We start from the raw sequence: 24,465 nt of genomic DNA on the forward strand, positions 1-24,465 counted from the left end.
TTGTCAACTGACCTCCTATCTTGTGTTGTCGTGGCCTCTTTCCCCACGCTAATTAACCTTGATTCACGTTATTCGTTTTTTAAAGCTTCAGCTGCATGGTTTCTCCATTGGCAACGGTGTGGTGATGATGAAAGCCAGGCTTTACCATTGCTTCTTGTCTTTTGATGAGGACTCTGGTATGAAACAAAACACTGTGTGGTGGTCCACAGCAGAGCTCATAGGTGAGCATAGCTGGACTGTGATCTGCATGGTTGTTTGCCCAGATCAGCAGACCTTAAGCGTGACTCTCATGCGGTAAAGAAAGCAGTTTGCTAATCTGCAGTGTAGCTCCTGCTGACTGATAAAGGGATGTGTACAGTAGTCTCAGTCTTATCTCTTTCACCAGGTTTACACTGGTGTGACACTGCTGAATTTAGACAAGCAGTTCCTGATTTACTGTAGAGCAAGGGCAGAATCAGGTCTGATTTTGCAGCACGACCCATAGAGATAACCCAGCTCTCACTGGAAAACATCTTGGGTGTACTTCGGAATACTTAAATATATGTAACTATATTTATAGCCTTTCCCCATTTTGTGGGGATATTTTGGATCTTTCTGGTACTTCTCAATATAAAATCTTTCCAAGCTAAATCCAGGACAGATAAATCATGATTCCGGTTCCTTTCACGTAAGGTAGCCTGCCTAAAGCACTGCTGCATTCCTCCCATAGTAGTCGTTTAAAATTAATAGCACATGCAGAGGAAAAACTAAACCCTTTGACGTCACTCCCGAAATGAGGAAACATAAACAGAAAAGGCTTCTCCCCACCGCGCCGGCAGCACGGCTGTGGATTGGTCTGCGCTCCCGCGCCTGTGGCACTGACAGCACCTCCCAGCCCTGCTCGGCCTGCGCTGGCTGACACAGGCAGCCAGACTGCAGCAGCCTCAGCGCTACCCCAGCCTCACCCTGGCACAAAAGTGCACTCTCTTCCCGAGCCCTTCTGCTTCTTAAGGTGGTTTCAGTGGCTGGGCTGGGGGACTTGGGGAGGTTTATTTCCTTTTTTTCTTTTTATTTTCTTTTTTTCCCCTCTTCTTTTTTAAATTTTATTATTATTATTATTATTATTATTATTTTTGTTTCCTGTCGTTACTTATTTCTGTTCCTAATCCTGGATGCAGTTACTGGATTCTGCAGTACAAGTCTTCATGAACAAGCTGCACCGCTTAGAGATTTCACGGCATTCAAAGGTCACAGAACTGCCACTATGGTTAAATGTCTTGTTTAATGGTTGAGGTATGTACAGCAAATCTAAAAGAGGTAGCATGATTATTTGTTGAAGGGGAACTAAAATGGATAGGGGGAGAGGGAGGCAATACTATTATTCAGTGGAAAAGATTTTTGCTGGTGATTGTTACTACAGCAACCAGTTTTTGAATTTCCTCCCTTTTTCTCTTTATTCAAACTAGATGAAAATTTTAACTTATGTTGATTTAACCATTTGATGGCTACAAAGATTTCAGAAAGATTCTGTTATTATAGTCCTTCCTGACCCCACTGAGGAAAGTGTGATTGATTTTTTTATATATTTTCCTACTGCTCTGTGGCGAGAGAGGAGACCTGGGACTTGACTGGCTTAGATTAAGGGAGAAGAAAGCAGAAACTTGTTCCCATCCTGAGGGGGCTGTGAGTTTGTCTGAGAGAGCACAGAGAGGAAGAGTTGGAAATAAACAGGTCAAGCAGAAAAGACTATCGGCCTCATTTTTAGGAGTACATGTACGGCTTTTTATTTTTTTTTTTTTTTTTTTTACTACATGCTTAGATTCCTTTACTTGGTTTGGGTTCAGAAGTTCAAAATTAAGAAGCAGCCTGAACTTTGACTTAGAAACAGATCCTCAGTGGGATGGGAGAGAGCTGATCATCTTATATCAACGCTGGTTTTCATACAGCTTTAGCTACTTAAACAGAGAAAAGTGGAACGTGCTTGGAAGTTGAAGTAACGTAGCCTGACATCTGTTTGATGTCATATAGGTTCAATTCCTATTCGAGCTGGTGATCTGTCTTGAATGAATATTGCAGCAGTACAGTGGGCAGTGTGTGCTGCAGTAAATGAAAGCAACTGCTACTGTAAAACTAACATTGTTTTCAAGAGTATGATTATAAAATATAAGAGGAGGAACCGCTTGTCAGAGCTCGTGTGTATGTATGACTTAAAAATAATTTCAGCCAACACAGGCAATTTCTATTGTTAATTGGATTAATATACAGGTATGTTCAATGACTAGCAATCTTCGTATTTTTCCAGTTTGTGAAATGGGACTTTTTACAGCTCTGTTTGAGATGTTACTGTACACATAAATCCTCTGCAATTTGAAAATATTTCAGTTTAATTTTAAAAATTATACCTTTAACAAGGAACAGAACATGAGCACACCTAGCTCATACAGCACACCTCAAAGGGTTACAAAAATTGACTACACTAGGCTGAAGCACGCTAGCTTAAGGACTGCAAAAATATTAGCTCTGAAATGCAGAGGATGTGCTATGTGCTGTGAATGGACAATTGCTATTCTGCAGTGCCTAGTGGGAAAACAAGGACTTTGTGTATTGCAAATGCATAACTGCAGCTCCTCCATTTCCTTTGCTGTATCTTCACTGATGACTGCAGAAACAAAGAGGCTTGTCACAGATAAGCTCTTTAGTGCCCCATCTCTTTGGAGATGCTTGAAGATATTTTTTTCTCATATTATCCAACAACCCAAAGTCAAGCTTAGTTAGTTGAACTATTATTTTGTAATCTCCATGTCATTGTCTCCTCCCTAGCCCTCCTTAAAATCTTAGTATGTGAACTGCCAGCTGTTTTCAAAAACTAAAGCAGTTCTTCTCTAGCCACAAGACTAGAAAGGTTAGTATAGTATTTGTTAGATGATTAATTTGTAAATTTAACTAAGGGGAAGTCTCAGTCTGTAGAGATTATGGCATCTTCTTTAAGGAAGAACTCTGTAACTATATGAATATATCCAATTTTCTGAAAGACAATCTGTAAGACATTTGCTTATAATAATTTCTGAGAATTAAATTATTCACTTCTTTTAACAAACAGAGAAGCTTAGTTTATAAGCTCTCTAATCTGCATCTTGCTGCATCTGTGTTCTGTAGCAGCTGCTAGCGGTGATACTAACAGTAAGTATGGTAAGTGGACTTCAGCTGAGGAAATGATACAGTTTTTCTACTTTAGTAAGAAAAGTTTATCTGCAATGTTTCCTCTGAACAATCTTGATTCATTATTTAGAACGAAATACAATTTAAGGTTGACCTTTCTGCAGTGGACAAAATGGTTAATGACACTTGAACACAGATTGACTCAGATAAAAAAATCTTTACTGCAGAAGTTTCATGGGATATGAATGGCTGCTTATTCTGAGTTTATTTCCACAGGGTGGGCAGAAGTTGTTACCACTGAAGTTCTAGTGATTCCAGCAGAGTAAGGCATGCTTTGCTGAGTCTAATGCAATATATTGCAGATCAGTTTTTAAACTGTAAAATGTTTAATTCTGTAAATCGGTATATAAATATACCATTATAACAGCAGCTCATCTTCCTCCCTGTTTATGTCCTTTTCCCTTCTGAAATCGAGCCCTCTGCTTGCCCTTACCAGACTTCTAGGTAGGTCATTGAAACAGAGTGATTTTCCAGTGTCTTCATTTGCAACTATGAAGTATATTTGAGACATTCAATCATATACATCTCCTTTTCACTCACTGCAGGGTTTTCCTGCCGATAGCTAAAGCATATTTTAATGAGAAATGTCTGAAAATTGGTATTCTTCTTTATAGGAGCTGTATGAAGCAAAAATTCCAGTTACCAACCAAGCCATTACTGTCAATAGAGTAGAACCTTATGCATCTCTATTTAATCACAAGAAATGTTTAAGACTTAATCTCTCCTCCAATCAAAGTAGATATATGGCCAAAAGGTCTTGATGAGTTTGGTTCTGGTTTCTGGGGTAACAGAAAAACAAGTCACTTGGTGCAGCCAGGAAGATATGCTATGTAAATGAGCATTCTTAGCTGCTCACCATTGTGCATCATCATATTGTTACTCCGTTTTCATGCTTGAAATTATTACAGCATTCCATGTGTTTGTCACAGGGTGAAAATGAAAGGGACAGCTGGAGACCTACCAGCTGCCAGAACAAAATTAAGTGTTTTGTAATGAAATGATAGTTCAGTATTCCTCCTCTCAGATCCATATCGGGTAGAGGATATTGGAACTATAGCAATCATTTTTCTTGTTCTTCAGCCAGAAAGCAGACTTACCCTTGCAGGGTCATCAATTCTTACACTTTCAGTGCAATATTGGCTTTACATCTAGCGTGAAAATTGCACTTTTCAGTCAGAAGCTTCAGGGTGTAGAACTGATGTTATTTAGAGTTTTTACCCTGAGGTCACTGGGACACAGGCATGCAGCTTAAGCGCCCAAAAGCAGTTCAGAAGTTCTGATGCTTTTTCTTTCTCTGGCCAAAACAAAGTGTGTCAATTTTGGCACCTAAAGATGAATAATGCTGAGAAGCTGGGCTACAATGCCAGGAACCACATATGCAATCAGATGAGAACTTTTAGTAACTTTTTTCTGTTTAACAGTAAATGAGTAGAAATCAAATAATGTGCCTTCTGATAGTAGTAAAAGTTCTTCAGATCTGAAGTATCAACTTTGTATAAATACTAGAGAGATAGAATGCATTTGTTTTATTTAAGACAATTTATTGAACTAATTTATAGAATTTGAAAATGCGAAGTCAAATTCTGAAAGATTTTTTAGCAAAAAGAATTCTTCTGTATCATCCCAAAAATTGTTTGAAGAACTTTTACATTTCATTTTTACTATTATTCTTACTACAGTGCCATTCCAAAAAAATTACATTAGAAAACAATATTTGAACCTCTGAACTTGTTATTTCTGTTTTCCTGTAACAGACTGTGGGATCCAGAAGATACATTCCTAGGGTTCACAGTGCTCACGTCTGGCCTAGTGAGAGCTCTCTGTTTTAAAGCCTTCAGTTTTAAAGTAGAAAATTAACAAATCAGAGCCAGATAGAAGAGAGAGCAGTTCCAGAAGCCAGACTTCGGTGACAAAACTGTGAGTGAAAAGTTTGGGGCAGAGGCAATTCTCATAAAACAGCAGTCATGAATTAAGCATTTCTTTTGCACACATTTAATAGTGTAATATCAGCAGTCCACTGATGCAGTAATTTTGATATACATTTGTCACTTGTTCTGTTCTTTGAAAACTGAAAAATCTGTGGTTATCATTTTATTATGTAAACAGTGTTGAACTAGAGAAACTAATGAAAGGGCTCTATTGAGTTGCAGTTTTTTTATTATATTCTTCACGGTGGGAGCTGTGAGTGAGGGTGGTTAAGAACTCAGTTTAGCTACTTATTTAAGTCACACAGTCTTATGGTGACATATGATATTCTACTGCTAGCTTACTGTCCAGCCAAATAAGACATCCAAGTTGCCTGGATGGCTAAATATAGCTGATGATCTCTTCCTCTTAATAGGTGGGCATGAACAGTTAGTATTTTCCCAGTCACAGACAGAGGCAAATTGGTTACAGTTTAGCTAAAGAATTGCCTGCAGACAAAAGCAGCAAGATCTACTTCTCTTTGAGTAGATTATTTTAAAAAATAAGAAACAAATATTTAGAAGAAAATAGTTGCAGAGGCATTTTTCTCTTTAGTTGGTAGATTTATACTAGTTACCCACAAAAATTTCTGGTGTGAGAAAATCACCAACTAATATCTCACTAAAATATGTGTTGATGGTGGCAGCTTAAGGTTTTTAAAAATAGAGCACAGAATCTCCTGTCAAACTAAGTTTAGCTAATTGTCACAGAGGCATAAAAACACATTTGTGGGGCAACTGCTGTCAGGACCCATATGCAATTTTTCTGCATGGATGTTCATAGCAGAGTTCTATGGATGTTCTATGATACTAACCCATCTGTATGTAGTGAAGATGTTTTCAAGGATGATAGTTTCCTTTCCAAGAATAAAGAGGGAGGTACGCGTGTTTTGACTCAATATGAAGCAACTCAGGGATGGCTTCTCAATCTCAAGAAAACCCCTGAAGGATGATATTGAGCTATTGTGTAGTCAGTTTTGCTCCTTTTTTGGAAATTGCCCTTTATTCCTCCTGAAAGAAAGGGTATGTACACCCATGTTATTAATTCCTTCTCTTTCCCCCTACCCAACCTTTTCCCTTAGCACACCTCCTAGTGTGTGTGTAAAGACTAGCTAAGCTCTGGGTCTTGTCTAGTAGGAGGTGGCAGAGTTAGAGTTACCATCAAGTGTGCATGGACTCATTGCTTGGAAAGAGATGTCAGTTCTTGGGTGTTTTCTGTGTTTTGGAAACAAACACATATTGACATGAAATGCTTTCTCAAAAATTCAACTGTCATCCAAAGGGTGTATGATGATCCTGGTATAGAACAACAACTGAGACCTCTGCTTAGACAGACGCAGAGAACATAATCTGTAGGAGGGTACCAGTTTCCACAAGAAACTAAGGGTGCAGCAGTGCTATGAACTTCACTTATATATGCAGCTGCACACTGAAATACGCTAAATATGGGCAACACTGACATTTGGTTTTGCCTTTTCCTCAACTTACCACTTACACTTGATTTTAAACCTCTGAGCAGGTTAGACAGAATGAGGACTCGGTGCGTACCAGGTTGCTGGGAAGGAGTTGAAGATTTCACATAGACACCCAGAGAGAGATGAAAACAGATGCATGACATCTTCATGGAGAAAGCACAGTTCTGGCTTTCTGTTAACTGACAACCATGTTGAAACAGGCTACAAGCCCTTTCTGTTTCAGAAGTTGGAATATGACTTGGTCTATATTATTTATGCAGAGTCATATCTGTTTTACACACTGCCGTAGTGTCTGAGCATCTGTTAATAACAACGTTCAAGTGGCATCAGAATGGCCATCATAAATGTAATTAGGCAGTGCATCTCCAGTTTAATCAATATGGTCATTAGAAGAGTGTAAGACGGCCAGAAAAACAGTAATTAGTCCTGATTTATAAAGGAGAACTTGAACACATCAGAAAAGGAGAGCTGGGAGCTGTGCGTGTTCAAGGCTCGGGAGGACAGTCACTTGCTTTCTGCTTTAGCAGATCTGAGAACACTGTTATTAAAAAACACTCTTGAAAATGCTTTTACAATAGTAATTAAAATCCTCTTATTAAAAACTTTTCTTGAAGAAACTAGATATCAACTAAGAAGATACAAAAGAAATGTATTTCTTCCCAAGCAAATTGCTCAGGTGCACAGCTGTTTAGTTTTTTTGAAAAGCAGAATGACTGAAAGATAAGAACAAGACTCAGACTGGTGTATGAGGATGTAAAATGGTGTAATTCCACCAGTTTATATCTCTGAAAGATCAGGCCTGCTGAGTTTTCAGGACTTAAAAGAACTCCTTCTCTTCACCAGTTATATCAAATTTAGGTTCATTAGCCTTTTGTCATACCTGTTTCATACCAGTTTTCCATAACTTCCTCAGCATTGTTTTACCACAGAGCTGCCTTGGTGGCTCCACAGAAGCTGTGATGCATTCTTTTCCTTTCATCACACTCTGAACTTCCCTCTTCTCTTTCCCTTTCTCACAGAAAATAAATGTTTACCAGATTTTATTTGAAATCAGAACCCCATAGTTAATTTTTAGCTTATGTGCTAGCATCTGCAAAACTCTATATATTTGTAATGCAGAAGGGGCTGATCTTGCTTGTTTTCAGTGAAGACCATGATCTGTTTCAATGACACAGCTATGTAAGTAATATTTTTAAAAGCTGAGGAATAACAGGGAAATAGTAATTTTGTTTAGGGTCCAACACGTACTGCACTGTATCACAAAATATTTTTCATGTAGTAAGACCCTAACATCCAGTCTCTTTGAACCACAAAGCTATATCTTTAATAATTATATCCACTACTAAAGTATAACCTCTGTACTAGTATGGTAACAAACATCAGTGCAACATGAGGATGTTGACTGTTCATCCTATACATCATCATCAAAGCTAATAGAAATGATCAGGCTTTCAAAGAAGCTCAAATTCACTTTAATCTCTAAACGAAATGGCTGCATCTGAAAAATTGCTGTGCACGAGAGGTTGCCTGGGAAATGTTTTCCCATTCTACTTTAGACAGAAGTAGTATGTTCTTAGTGCTTTCAAGAAAGTATGGGAGAAAAATTTCCAAGTTCCCTCTCTGCTTCTGTCATCTTTCCTGGGATGGATTGCCACTGCAGTGTCCCCTAAGGGTTGAGCTCTGTGTTCATGAGACCTGGTAGAGGTAACCCATAGCCACTGACCCATGTTTAGCCCCAGTGTGGAACTAGAACTCAACACTGCTGAAGGGGCACATGAAGGTTGTTTCAAGCAGATCTTCACCTGCAGCTCCAGGAGTTCTGTCCTGAACCCAAGAAACTTTTCTGATGGGTGTTTTTCCAAATGAGCACCTCCTCCTAAACAGCTGTTGTTTGGACAATTAGTTGTTTTTTTAAAAGAAAGCTCAGATATATTTTAAAGGGAAAAAAACATCCCAGTGCTACCGCAGAATTTCCACCTTGCCTGTGAAGACTGAGGTGTACAGAGACTTTGTTTGGTTTCGGTGGTTGCTAGTGGGAGTGATGGATGGTTGGACTACATGATCTTGAAGGTTTCTTCCAACCTTGATGATTCTGTGAAACTGTGGTTCCAGTGACCATTATGAAAAGTCTGCTTAGGTTTTTTATTTTATAGTGCCCACATTTAAAGCTCAAAGGTCACTGAAGCTTATGATTTCCAAATCTTTCAGCAATCCTTTTCTCACCCTCCTCCTAACAGACTCAGTTCTACTTTTGTTTCTTCTTTTCAGAATAACTGGGGGAAAAATCAGCAGTCCATGCTTTATTTATATGATAACTATATAGTGCTGAAGAGATTATTTCTGCATGTTAAGATTTGCTTGTACTGGTTACATTTTTTTTGGCTGTGAAACACACTTGCTTTAAAAAGATGTTTTTACATGCACCACAAATGTATTATTATTCCTCTCATCCCTCCATCAAATTCAGCCCTTTGGGGCTTCTCTAGCAGAGTAAAGGAGTGTGGGATAGTATTTGGGTTTTTATTTTTTGCTTAAACACCATAGCAAACATTGTTTCAAATCCTATAATATGAGAAAGGGAGGATTATAATGTTTAAATATGTCAACCAGTCAGAAACTCTCTCAGGGGGCAGCCTCACATTCATCTGGACCACCTAGTATGCCACTGCAGCTTGGTCTCACTACATTAGAATTTTTAAATTGGTATTCATGGTTTTAGAGTATCACTTGGCTAATCATTTTTTAACTTTCAATCATGTTTACTACTATTTTGAACAAGCTGGAGCTGACTTCTGCTGTTTTGTAAGTATTAGTGAAAACTGTTTCACAAGAGAATAAAGCCAAAAGCATTTAATGCCAATTCATGTTTGGCATTGCACCTTTTTATGAAAGCTGACGAAAATTAAGTTGCAACTAAGCAAATCATTCTCTAAAAAAACTCTCAAAAATTCCAGAAGTTTAAGACATAGAAAACAATTAGCAGAGAGGTCTCAGTGCTATGTAGTCCCCCTTTAATTGCCATCTGTTGACAGTACTTTGACAGCTGAACTTCTTCAGCTCTGGTTTTAAGAGAACTTCAAAAGCCTCTGAGCTACTTCCTCAATTTCTAAAGACATTTTTTGAAAGAGTATATTAAAAGTGCATTTCTCCTTTTTGACTCTGTTACCCTTATTTTCTCCTGAGAACATTTGTCTTAAAATTACGTTTTCACCACACTGATTTATAGGTTCTGGCATGGGAACTAATGCTCTTTCTCCTAGTAGCAGACAGAAAATTAGTCAAAATCTGATGTTAACAATTTCTTCATTACCTAAACTGTTTTACACTTTATTAAGTACAACATAAGCAAATCTAATGCCTTTGAACCAGGGAGTTCTTGCCTGTGTTGCAAGTATACAAGACATAATTAATTTAAAAAGTCACAATAGTAAGTCAGCCTCTGTGGCACTGGAATTGTTATACCACTGAGTTCTGCAGAGAAGTGCCACTTGAGTGCAGCAGAGAGAAAAAATTGGTTTAGTTAATTTACATCAAAAAGTCAAATATGAATAACACTGTCAATACAGTTGCCCTTGTGGTTCTTGTTCAGAGATGAGATTCAATGTATTTTATCTTCACATTTGACACACTACATATTTGTCTGTGCTGGCAACAAATAATGTGCACTGTATAGACTGATAGGGTGGTATAAGATACCTGTAGATTTCAGTGACAAGGAGATCAGTAAAGCATTTATGAAGAGTCAGCCCAACACTGGATGTTTCTACCAAAATCACCAGTGGTGCTGTAATTTTCAGCTGATCCCTTAAATTTCCCTCACTGCTTTTCAGCATCAAGTACCTGCTGAGCACACAGGTCCTTTACTAGTTAATGTTCATCTTCATCTTGCCCCTGAACTTCAGGCAGTTCCTGCAGTCCATTGCAGCTGGAAGAGGACCTCACAGAATCACAGAATGGCTCAGGTTGAAAGGGACCACAGTGGGTCATCTGGTCCAACCTTGCTGTTCAAGCAAGGGTCATCCTAGAGCCTGTGGCACAGGATTGTGTCCAGACAGTTTTTGAATATCTCCAGTGAGGGAAACTCCACAACCTCTCTGGGTAATCTGTTCCAGTGCCCATTGGAAAGTCAGTCATGTAAAGGAAATGGCCTTAGTCTTAGTCCAGGGACATATGAAATTGCATCAGCCTAAGTTGTGACATTATCATGTATGGTATAAGAAATTATAAGTTATTTTTCATGCTTCATGCATGCTTTGGCATTCACTGTTCTCAAAGAGTCTTGTGTAAAAGGATTTGTTAATGAAAATCATCATTTGGACAGAGGATGTTTCTGAACACTTGAATAAATAAAGAAAAAGGTGAGGTTTTTTAAGAGCAACTTTACCATTATTAGTTTTACAAATAGGGGAATAGAAATAGAGTTTTAGTTTGACTTGGTCACTCCAACACTTTTCCTTTAAATGAAGATTCTTTTAAGAATCACTCAGAATTTGCAAACTTAACCACTTCTTTAAAATATTTTGGGCAGCTCATTTTGAAAACGGTGTCTCTTCTGTCCATGTTCTATGTTACATTTACAGCAACTGCTTGCTACTTCTAAAAATTTACCTTGCTGCTATGGTTAGAGCTAAAGAATTTTTTATTGAACTAATTTTAAAAAAATGAAATATCAAAAGGAAAAGAATCTTTTGCCTTTTGATTGTGAACCACTGCAACTACACTGTCCTTCTGAACTGTAAACAGAATTACTTACAGGAAGTCAAGGCACCATATTGTAGGCAGGCACAAGAGGAGGGTATAACCTTGTCTATCACAAAACATCAGAAGCATTTCTGATTATGGCTGATAACAGAGTGAAAGTGAGAAAGGCAAGCAGAGATGGTCTCAGAGACTTTGAATCCCAAATAGGAACATGATATCGTGTTCAGACTCATACCAAATGAAATACTAACCTAGAAAAATTGTATTGAGCTAAGAGATTATTTAAGGCTCTTGCTCTATGTTGTAAAGTGTGTTGTAGTACCAGCAGGGTATGAAAATGTATGTAAAATATTAGGCAGATCAGTAAGACTCACTTAAGTTAGACACCTCTATTCCCCACAGGTAGAAACTCGGGAAACACAGATGTATCAAAGGCTACTTTTTGGAAATAGGTTCTCTATCTGTGCATAAATCTTTTAAGAGTTGGATATTCAAGTTTTTGTCACTCCCAATTTTCTAACTCAGAAAATTGTTTTTTATTAATCAGAAAGTATTTAGTGTTTAAATATAATATTTATGCTTTCTACTCTTTGTCTGTGAATCTAGTTATTTGACTGCAGAACAACCAAACATTTGTATAAGGAGTTTATGTTGACAGAGCTTTCTACTATGGAAATTTGCCATTTCATAAAAGAAAAAAATTGTTATGGCAAATTGCTCTGTATCCTAGAGTTTTGGTGTTCTTAAACTGGAGATAGAATGAATTCAAGCATCTATTTGATTTTCACATTTTAAATAAAAATTAAGGGTTCAGTTTACCTACAATATGCACCCTGAATACAAGCTGTACCTATCTCCCACTGAAGCCAAAGCACAGACTTGTTTCAGCAGGCAGGGTGAAAACCTTACATACCCTGGAGCTCTGTTTGCTATAGGCACCCCCACAGCAGAGCATGCTGAATTGTGTGATCCCATAGCTGTGCTAACCTTTCCTCAGCATCAGTGGACACAGCCCATTTTGCAAGGCTGCGAGCAGAATCTCCCACAGAGAACTTGTCACGTCTGACCCAAAATCCCCTGCTCTGCTTCACGTTGTGTGGGCAGGGCGTGGGCAGATAGGGATTGAAAGGGTGGAGGAGGAAGAAAGGGAAAAGGGTGGATACAGAGAATGACGAGGGGGAAATTGCACTGTATCTTGCTATCTTAAACATCTGTAATAATGCACCTTTCTCCATCTGATATTGATTCTGAAATTGCTGATATTAAGTCAGTGTAATCACTGCTATAGAATTGTTGATATTAAGTCTATATCAGCACCATTTCTCCTTGTTTGCATCAAGTCTTGATCTTTTGAACCCTCAGTATTTCTACACTGGCTGTCCATAAAAATATTTAATCTGTTAAACATCAGGGTTCTTGGGTGCTTGGGTCCAGCGTTACACATATTTCTCTGCGATGGTGGGCTACACAATTCTGGTGATGTAAAGGCCATTTCCAGCATCAGAATAGATTGTTTGTATAGGAGACATTTCTGTGAAGTTGCAAAATGAGCTGCTAAGAAACTGAAGATTATCATATTCCTCAACACTTCCCTTTCCAAGTGGAAGATACATTTCTCCCAATTTTTCAAAGAAATCATCACATGTTTAAAAGAGAGTAATTGAGACTACAAATCGTATGTAACAGATACTACAGTCCTAGTTTATGAAGTACTGGAAAGTATTCGCCCCTGATGATGAGGGATAAAATGGAAAAAAAATCTGAGAAGACTGTAAGAAACTTAAAGATTCGACTTTTAGAAACAAGAAACAGTGAAGTTCATTATTTATTTACTCACTCCAGAATATTTATTAACCTCACTGGTTCACCTTTTGACATCCCATTACTCGCAATTATCTGGACCATTCACACATTATTTGAGAATTTGCTATGGCAATTTTACTTGATATGTGAAAGAAAAATCATTATGACTTTACCCACAAATAATGTGTTTCACAACAGCAAGAATATGGTCATTCTTTTTTTTTTTATATGGAGAATTGTGACTTTAGATACTCTGAATGTTTTAGATCTCTAACAATGTGTTTAATTATATTAATGGCTTTGCCTATAGGAGTGTTTAAATACTGAGGAAATGCCAGTGTCTCTGCAGGTCTTGACAATACCACTTCACAGTACCAAAATTTGATTTCTCAAGTATAACAACATTTTTAGAAAGTCTGTAAGATATTTATTCAACAATTGCTTTGGAAAATTGGTGGAATGCATCTCTGGATTTGAAGTATTTCTATGTCCTTCTAAATTTTGTATCAGTATGAGAAATTTCAGTTGTGAATTGTTTGTGAGTTATTAAATACAGATATGAAAAAGAAATTAATATCTAACAGAAATTCCTAAGATGAAAGATCAGGTCTATGACTGATATGTGACCTGTCAAGGTATCCTAAAAAACTGCACGGTACAGAAAACTTAGTAGATATAAACCAAATTCTCTTCTTATATGTGTGAGAAGAAGTCTACTTGGCTTTGTGATAGTCTTCCACGTATGGAAGAGGGCTATGTTACATAAAAAAATTAATATTGTTTCCGGTTTTAGTATTCAGTTCATATCTGAGTCTGATAATAAGAAAAATCCTGCTCTCCTGTTTTATCAACGAGGCCTTGCTGGTTTATGTGTTTTATGCAAGTTCTGTGTTAATATCCCGGCACCTAATTTCTACTGCATTTTACTTTGAAGAGTCAAACATCTAACAGTCCATCTAACAGTCTTTCTGGGATTACAAAGCCTTTGCCACATCTTCCAACAAATATTTGTGCATAAATAAATTAATTTGGCAGAATTATCTCATTTTCTTGTCAACTAGCACATCAGCAAATTAGGCTATGCCTCTGTCTAGATTCCACATTCTTTATCATTCTGAAGAAATCAGTACACATTTAAAATAAACTTGCCTACAGGCACCTGAAATTATTGTAACTAATGAAATAAGTTCTAGGAACTTCAGTAGTTGCTTTGCAAGTGTCACTTGGTTCTCACTTCAAAGACGTATATGCCTCTCTCACTGTTGCTGTAGTCTTTTTGTGCTTGTGCTTAATTTTCTGATGGCATCTTTCCCTTTAAGTGATTGCCCTTTGCATCTTCTTGGCACCAAGTTTATTTTCAGCAAGCTGTACTCACAGTGCTGGCAGCCATCCCAGGGAAGCTGCTCTGCCTCAGTGGCATTTGGTACATGGGAATTCCAGAGTAAGGTATGGGCAAAGGTTACCACGTGTTTTACATCACTCTCAGAAACATCAAACTAGACTATTAGTGTTTGACAACAAACAATGCATGAGGCCTCTAGGCATTGCAGTCTGTCTAATTCCTTATTTTCCCTGTTCTTGTACCTCTACTCTTACCAGCCACGTTGGAATATTACCTCTGCATTATTCTTGTAATATCACCTTATGATGTGGGAAGTCTTGATAAAAGATGCAGTTTGACAAAGAATAATTTAAATGCTAGGAATTAGTTTAACTCCTAGGAAAAAAAACAGTCCTCAATAAGATTTAGATAGTTATATTCTCAGACTTTATCAGGCCTGTGCTGTTGTAATAACTTAAGAAACTGATTTCAGCCTGGAAGTTGCTCTCACTGTCTGTTCTAAAGGCAGACAAGCAGCAGCTTTTTTTTGCACAGCAAAACTTTTCATTCTTCATAATCAGAAATATCCTATCAAGAAGCATCAAATGCACAGAATACTGTTGCTGAAAAGAAAAGGCAAATCAATTTCCACAATTTTATTTTCATAGTGAAGTTCTAGTTGTACTTCTGCCTGATGGAATTTTAGTTTGCAGATCTGGATCCTGCCTGTGAATCAAGTGTGCTCCCTGATTTGCCTGCCTTCAGACCACTACTTGGTGCGCAGTCTGCCTGGTTGTGCTTCACAGTGTGGCTGGCAAGTCAGCAAGCATGTCAAGTGGTGCCACTGATGGCCTTTGCCAGCCCTCGCTGGCTATTCCTGGGAACTGTTCTGGCTGTCATGTGGGCAACTGTGGTCTGATATAACAGGGTATGTCACTGTTCTCTATTAGCACTGTCTACCTAATATTATTGAGAGGTTTTTTGTGGGTTTTCTTTTCTGATGTGGCAGGGCCTGTACTAATGAGTTAGGATGGTCAGTTGAAGACCACTGTTTGTTTAGTAACCTCAGAGGTTAGTGTTCACTAAAATTAGAACGGAGAAAGGAATCAATAAATCAAATGCCAGGGGTGAATAGAGAAAAACTGGAGTGTGCTATTAAGTCACACTGTACTGGTGATTCATCTTACTACAAACTCAGTAGACTTTGACTCATACTTGATCCTTGAATTCTGATCCTTAATACTTGTATGTAGAAAATCACAGATCACTATCTTCATTTTCTCTGTTTTAAACAAGGGAAAAAAATTATGCTCCTTTCCTTTCATGACAATACTTTGAAAGGAGTTTCTTCCCAAAAATATAAGGTTCTCTAAAAATTGTATGAAACTATCTGTAGGAAGTAAAGATTTAGAGCAAGTACATCAATATAAAAATAGTGTAATTTAAAATGTATATATATTCAAGTCAATACTGTGATTAGCTAGTCTAGCCTTCCAGGCCTACTTAGAGATCTTCTTATTAAATCTTTATAAATGGATTTGTTACTTACAGCAGAAGATAATTTAGAATGGAAATGGGAATTTTTACATGAATGAACTGAATATAACTCTTCTAAAAAAGGAAATCAGTAGGCAAAGGTTTAATACTAGAAGAAAAAAATCACTGATCCATAATATCCTTTTCTAGTACAACATGTAGGAATTCTAAAGTGCTGATTTTCAAGAACAGGGTAAAAATGGCTTACAAAATCACATGTAATAATAACATAACATCTGATTTTCTGTATGCATCATAATCATGTCAAATTAGCATTTCCCACAGCTATTTGGGAACACTATTTCTCTTAATTCAAATAGAAAAGTCAAATGACCACATGACAGTTTGCTAGAAAACCAATCCACAGGAGCCATGTGTTGCAAAGCCACAACGCTTCCCTGTAGTGTCTGGGTTCTGCAGAGACTGGTTTTGTCTTGCTTCACTTGCTTCATTGTCTTTGAGGTAAGGCAGTTCTTCTTACTGTGAAAAAACTCTTTTTTCAATATAGTGTTATTTTAAGTGAAGGGTTGACTTGAGAACTAGCAGAAAAGGGTATAAATTCCAAGTACTTAGCATCTGAAGACATATTTGCCACTGGAAAGAGTGAGAAGGAAGCTGCAATATATGTGTGATGTTTGAAAAACTTAGGGGTGGTATATTCCTATTTGAAAGTACGAACTTCTATTCTACAGGACCAGGGAGAAATTTTCCATCGCCAGCACCAAGATGTATTGTATCAAGGTATAAACAGACATTTTATATCTATATGTGAATAAGTCAATATTACCTATTCCTGGAAATCTGATACCTCATTTAATGTTTTTCTCATCTGGTCTGGCTTCTCTTAACTCAAAGTTTTTTCTCCACTGGACAGATTAATCCTGACATATAGAACTATTTGTCAGATCAACTGATTCTACTCCTATATTCATATGTAAAAATAAAATAACAGATCAATAAGTTTGTAGATCAGTGAGTTTTTCTACTGTGACAAAATGTAGTTTTCTTTTTCTACATCAAATTTTGTCGAAGATCTCTAAATTGTTTCATGGTATCATAGCAAAGTCTAGCTTTCCCTTAAAATACAAGGCTAAAGACAGACCTACATGAAAAACAAGGGAATATTTGTTTTCATGAAACATTTTTCCCATGATTTTACTCTATGTATTTACTTGCCTTACAGCTATACCTGTTTCCCTCTGCCTTCTCCATAGTGTCAGCTGCTGTGTATTCAAGGTCCCACACAGAAAAAGATACTCCTTTGGTCATTTAATTTGAAACAAAAGTCTAGGGTAGCAAACGAAAGAGGAGAAGCAATGTAAGCATACAAACCCAAGATTAGATATTTGCATTGGTTAACCGTTGCATAAGTTGCTATCTAAATTTTTGTAGGTTTTCGGAGGTAACATTTTTGTCAGTGATGTAGATGTTATCTTTTGTATTTAGTTCAAAGCAAAAATGCTTCTGTTCTTTTTGAGGAATTCAAACTCTACTTTTACTGAAAGTTACTCTTTTTGGTGCATGCTCGCTAGGTTAAATTGTTAGCCTACCTTTGATCAGCCTTGATTTGATCTAATGAAAACTTTGTAGGCCTTCTAAATTCACAGTCCTTAATGACAACTTCTACTGAGATCATTAGAAGTTAATGGTTTATGGACAGTCCATTTTATGAAGCCCCTTCTTGAGCACTGCGTCCGGTTCTGGGCTCTCCAGTATAAGAAAGATATAGAGTTACTGGAGTGACCTTGGTGAAGCACCAAAGATGAATAAGGACTGGGAGGATCTGTCATGCAGGGAGAGACTGAGAGAGCTGTGACTGTTCAGCCCAAAGAAGAGAAGGCTAGGAAAAGGTCTTATCGCTGTGTATAAATAGCTGATGGAGCGTGTTAAAAAGTCAGAGACAGGCTATGAACCAGGTGATGTCCAGAGGTCCCTTCCAAACTCAACCATTCAGTGACTCTAAGCACTAGACATGACACCTGTCAGACCGGTGGAGTGCCAAGCCGCACAGATGTGGTAGGGTTGCCAGCAGGCACCAGCTGGAAATGTAAAATATATGGTTGAGGAAGAGGACAGAAGGAACATCTCTCAATTAACAAGTTTCCTTTAACAGGGAGGGCCAAGCTAACAGCTAATTTCATGAAAGTATAGAAATGAATATCTTTAGTTCTTTATCAAAAAATGCAGATAATAATGAGGATATTCTGGATTATGTCTGTTGCTGCTTTTATTTTTCAGATCAAATTCTGCTTCAGTACCTCATATCCATTAATTCACATTGCTAGTGGGCATTCTAGGTCATCTGTGCTTTGATATTTTTCTGGCACATCCATTAGTATACTATGAGAGTTCAAAAGGAACATGATAGTAAATGTTTCAAATATAACATATGCTTTCATTCAGTATTTACACTTTCAGAAGATGAATAGGAGATTCATTTCTTATGATGTTCTAGATAATTGCTACTACGGGTAATTTGAAGGTCTCATTTTGTTTATGTGTAGGTATGTGTGTGCACATGCCCAGGCTTTGGTACTTGTATCTCTTCCAAAGACAGCGAAATCCACAGGGAAGCCACATTGTAATTTGCACATCATTTACCTTTACAGCTTCTAATTTTTTGAGCATGTCTGCTGCCTGTGTTTGCTAGATTTATTCACAAGGGAGAATGTTTCTAAACCCACTGATTAATAGCTTGTATCAGAGGGACAGGGTTATACAAAAGAGAGGTAGAGAAGCTTCAGCTGCATGTGCTTTGCTCTAACAGCCTATTGCTGAAAAGTTTTTTAGAACTAAGAACAAATCACAACTTATAATTCAAATATTTACATCCCTGAAAACTTCTAGAACTTTCAATCAAAAAAAATTGAAATTCACTACAAGTAGGGCTTAAAGTCCAACCAGTTCGCAGTTTAAGAACAACCTTGGAAAACCCAGTATGTTATTCTCAGCAACGGATAAAATAGAAAGCATATTTCTGTGTGGCAGCCCTGCTTAAAAGTATACATTTGAAGATGAGAAGCAACATGTCATTATGTTAAACTGATCTCACACTACATATCCCAGGTCCCTTGTTACAGTTATCTTTAATTAATATTTTAATTAAAATGTATCAAAATAATGTAGTGAGCACTGTAATAAATCTCCTGCGGACTACAACAGAGCCAGAATATCACAAATAACCATGAGGAATTAGCACAGCAGTAAGAACCAAAACTCTTAAGAACTTATTAAATCTCCTGACATGTCCCAGTCTGCCCTGTTTGATTAATACAATCATCCATGTGATTTATCTCAATCAAGAAATGGCAAGTAATCGTCCAACAAAACTATTTTGCACTCCAGTAATGTGGAGGTCTACATCTATTATTTCAGTGTAACTGAGTTTGATTTGTTCTGTTCTCAAGTAAAAATTATTTTTCTATAACAATAATATCACTTTCTAAGGTGGATCGTTATACTGTTCTTACTCTGAAGTTAAAGAGGTTCCTAACAATGGGAATAAGTAGTCAGCCAAGAAACTTATCAACATAAGAAACTGAGACTCTGAATACAGAACTACAAATAGGTCTGTGGAAGTTGCCAAAATGTGGCATCTAACACTTTGGTATTGTGGCTTCATCATATTGGTAGCAAGAAACTAAAAATATACCTGTCTGAAACATCTGAAAGAAATCACACACCTAGATGATGGACTGACTGCTTAGCTTACTCTTAAACTTCATTACAAGATACAGATAAATTGCATTTGCCAATTCTTGGCCACCTTCTGGCAGCATTTATCTTGGTTTTGCTTTTGAGTTTCAGGAATATGTTTTGTTTGTAACAGTTTTGGAGGATGCAGCCAATAGGAAACTAAACATATGTTTTTCCTGCTTAGGAACCAAAATTGGTTCAGCATTCAGTATAATACAAGTGAATGAGTGTGTTTCAATTCATGCATTGTCTGTATGCATATAGTCTGCTGAAATTTTAATTTTATATGGGCAAAAGTTGAAACCTCATACGTTGAAACCTAATGTTATTGTCAGCATCAGCTGAGATTTTGTTAAAAAGTTATCAGCTTGCTTACATTTCCGATCCAAGTTTTTACAATGTGTTTTTAGCAATAGAATATTTGAACTTTCCAACTGTGATTGCATTTTCTAGTTATAAAATAATTCATAAAAACCAAGGCTGTGTTGTTTGTACAAGGGTTCTGTGTAAACAGGGTTTTCTGAAATAGTCAACATATTAGTTGGATGGTAATTTTGTGAAGAGTTTGTTTGATAGACTCAAAATGGTCTAAATGTGTTGATCAAGGCTCTTCATACATGTGTATGACAAGATTTATTTTTCTAGTGCAAATATTAGTTGTAACAACAGAGTAGCAGCAGGCCTGGAGTTATATTAGGTTGGGAAAAGAGAATTCATTGAATATTTGATGTCAGACTTGGCACTAACAGTGGTAGGCTTACTAGTTCTTAATGCGCCAGACTTCTAATACTAGAGCTATAAAAAGCTTTTAAGGCCTACATATCATATTTGTGGTCCTTGAACAGCTGTGTTTGTCATCTTGAAGAATCTTTTATTATACTACACTTGTAAACACCTCTTTGGCTTCTGGTTCTAAAATATATATAAATATATTGTACAACCGTGTCTCCTTTGTTTGCCAGAGGCAGAGGTAGAACACAGTGATGCTGCAAAGTAGACAAAATCATTCCATAATAAGAAAATGCATTTTGTAATTTTCAAGTTAATAATTTTTAGGTCATTATTTATTATCTTATTTCATTACTGTAATGCTTTTATTCTTATTTGTGATTTAAGAGCAGATCCAAACCCCATTAAATACCGAGGGCAGTCTCTCCTTGCTGCAGTAAACTCTCAATCAAGTCTCTTGTCTGAGCATTTCTCATGGGTTCCTGGTAGGGGAAAAGTGCCTGCTCAGTGTTTATATTGCTTCTTACTAACAGTTGTTGTCTGTAAAAGTCATGTAAATATTGTCCTTCATCATATTTGCACAACCTAGCAATGGCATTTTATACTGGGCACACCCATTTCATTTGCCACGTGTGACTGCATTAACACTGATGGTTGCCACGCAACGTTTTCATATTTCCACGTAAGAAGTGCAAAGAGTGCCCACATGAAAACAAACAAGCTCTTCACCTATTGTTTGGGCCCATAAGATTTTACCAGCTTTGTTGTATTTTCTTCCTTCAGTCATATTTCTCTATCACAGTTTATTTGAAATAAGACTTGTAGAAGGCAGAATAAAGGATCTCTGTTGCTATGTCATAAGTGCTTGTCAGTGTCTGCAGTTTTGCGTTTATATGCCTTGGAATTGCACCTTGGAGGTGGACTTCAATGATCCTCATGGGTCCCTTCCAGCTCAGGATATCCTGTGACCATCTAAGATATGATCAGCCTTAAATAGGAACAAGAATTTTGTCTAGTAGGGGTGCATGGTCTCACATTTTGTCAGAATTAATTATTTCAGCCTCTTGTATTTTTGTTTCTGTGTACTTGAGAGTTCTTTGAGACTGTGGGTGTTTTATATACATTTACTAGCTATTTAAGAGCTACAGAGCTGTTACCTCGATATATGCCCAGACACAGTCAAATGTAAGCAAGTACTCCAGATTCTCTTTCTGTTTAACAACTACTTCTACAAGGCAATCAGTTAATGTCAGCTGCCCATGCCTCCACCTCTTTCATGTTTTTAATAATTATAAATTTATTAATTTATCCTCTTTTTACATTCTATGAAAGCATTTTCCCATATCTTGTAATTCAAATGCATTGTTCAGTACTGTTACCTTCATATTTTGTTTGCTGAGCAGGCAAAATTCCTTTGTTCTCCTGTTTTTATTGTGAGATTGTTTGTTCTCCTACTTCCTCTCCCATTTCATAACTAGTCAATGTTTACTTGCCTAACCTGGCTTGTCCCAGCTTCCTGGGACAAGTTAGGTTCAAGGGTAAACAGTTCACCTAATCAGTAGTATAAAGTCATTTGTAAAATATGAATCAAAGTTGAATCCTTCTAAGGTTCAAGAGGCATAATCTTCACAGATGACAAATAATCCAGTTCCTCAAATTTGAGCATCCTCTAATCTGATTTTCCCAATTTTTAATTCCTGAAATTTAAATTTTCAAATGACGTGTATTATTCTGATATTTATATGTTAAACAAACAATTCCCATTGATTTCTTAATTGATCACATCAACTGAATTTGGGCCCTGAGAAAATAACAAATATAAATTCATAACCCACTTTAAAAGATAGGTTTGAGCCATTTGTAAAGCTAATGTGTATCTCATCTTGAAGTCCCCGTTGGTACATATTTGAATCACTATGAAGCAAAGTAACATTATGAAGCAAATAAATCTGTCCCTTAATTAGGACGCATAACCTAGGAATGCTGTGAGAGCACCAGGGACCAAATGATGGTTAATCCTCAGCACTGTCACTTATCTGATACACCAAGGAGAAGTCCACTGGGAGAAAGACGGGAATTTTTATTAGATTTTTTTTTCTCAAATATAGACTCACAAGAGAATGTGGGTGTTTTATTTTTGTTTTAACTGAAGTAAACTGACCACTGGTGTTCCTTTAAATGTTTGGCCTGTCTTAATTTTTTAAACACAGAAGGGAGGACAGATTCCTGCATTTTTAAAGGAAAAAAACCCCCAAACTTAGGAAACAACATTTCTATCTGTTATGGGTGCAATTCATCTAGGTAGCATTATCCAGGTTTCCAATGTAGCTGACAGAATAGTTCCTTACCTTGCATGGAAATGACTTCCGGACAAAGCCAAAAGTAATTTTCAGAAGCTTTCATAGATATTTGTTGATAGCAGGATCAAAAATATATGAGGGCCTCATAATGCCACAAGGGGAACCTGAAAGTGGACACCTCCAGCTCATAATTCTAGTTTTACTAGCTGCAGCTCACAAAGCAACAGCTGCATTCACATTGCAAAATACCTCCCACACATACATACACACACAGTGTTTGCACAAAATACTTATTTTTTCCTTTAATGTGTGGGAATAAATTTGAATCTAAGATCTTACTATAGAGAAAGTGTGTGTTGTTTAGTTTGAAGGGCTAAAGATAATATGGCTCCCATAATTTGATCATGCATGTTGCAGATGGAAGAGAAGATCCTGAAAAAAGAACCATTCCAGCAAATCGAGGTAGAGTTTTACTGAAATCTTGCATCCTCATGATTCTTTTCATAAGATTATCTTCTTCCTATGTTACCTAACTGTATCCATTAATTAGAAAAGAGACTGCATAATCAGAATTAGACGCTATAGTGACTACTACTGCTTGTATATTATCTTTTTAAGATTGCACAGAAAAAAAAAGGCAGAATCTGAAAATACTTGTACTCAAGCTTTGTTGAGAACTTGGAAGTGTGGGATCTTGTTTACTCTATTTGCTATGAGAAGAACTGGTCTGGAAATTTCTCAAGGGAATAGGATCTTCTACTAGTACCTTATTCTGTAATCTGGAAACACTTTGCAAATGTATGTTGATGTTTTCTCATCGAAGTAATTAGACATGTATTTTTCCAAAAAGGGCTCCAGTCTAATTCACTTATTTAGTTAGTTCATCTATTGCTGCAGCCTAAGCACCTAATGACTCTGGGGGATGGTTGGATTTTTCACTCTTTCTAACTCTTGTGCTCACTGCTGTAGTGTACTCACAAGTCCAGTGCCGAATCATATGCACAGACTACTGTGTTTTTATTTTTGTTTCAACTGACAGTTTTTTTCTTTAATTTCTTTTGTTTTAGGAAGGAGATGTGATCTGCAATGCTTGTTGAAGGGCTCTAATAATAATATGTTATTAAAATATTTTCAGTGCTACAAGGATGTTCCCTAAAGATCTTCCAGTATGATATTTCTGAAAAAGTAAAGAAACCCTTTAGAATGAGTGACAGGCAGTGCTTCTTCAGACGCCAAAGAAAACATCTCCTTCTTGATTTTTTTGATACTGTATGGCTGTTTAAAGTAACCTCTAAACAATGTCCATTGTGGATTTAGACTGAATACAGCTTTATGAACTCATCCAGTTCGAAGTAGCAGATCAGAGAAGGTTACTATTGATTTGCAAGGTCCTGGCAAGCATAAATGATTTATGATCTGTGGTACTTGTCTTACTATAAGATTAAACCAACAGAATAAATGTACACCTTTTAACATGTAAGTTAATGCTTCTGGCAGTCCATTGTGTCAATCAATGTGACTGGCAACCTTAAATATACATTAAACGCACTTTGTTCTTGTCAGTTGAAGGAAACATCATCTTCATTGTTTGCGACAGAGTGAAGAGACACAGAACTTGGACACAGGAATAGCAAGTCAGGTACTGCACATCTCTAGGTGACATAAAGAGACTTAGTAATGAGATAGACATAGCTATGCAGAAACAAGAAAAATTCCTGTACTTTTAGGGCAAAGATATAACA

The 24,465-nt window shown here is 37.0% G+C and overlaps 1 protein-coding gene across 1 annotated transcript in view; it reads left to right on the plus strand.

The window, feature by feature from the left end:
• The first annotated feature begins 887 nt into the window (after positions 1-887).
• The window catches only part of PDE7B (phosphodiesterase 7B), a 173,238-nt gene continuing 149,660 nt past the window's right edge, over positions 888-24,465 (plus strand). Inside the window, exons 1-2 of the mRNA XM_027669981.1 lie at positions 888-991; positions 1,158-1,272. Of these exons, the coding sequence (XP_027525782.1) occupies positions 1,252-1,272 (21 nt within the window). The 5' untranslated portion in view covers positions 888-991; positions 1,158-1,251. The remainder of the gene's footprint in view (positions 992-1,157; positions 1,273-24,465) is intronic.

This window comes from Corapipo altera, unplaced genomic scaffold (genome assembly GCF_003945725.1).
Source record: "Corapipo altera isolate COAL_440 unplaced genomic scaffold, ASM394572v1 2b, whole genome shotgun sequence".
NCBI lineage: Eukaryota > Metazoa > Chordata > Aves > Passeriformes > Pipridae > Corapipo > Corapipo altera.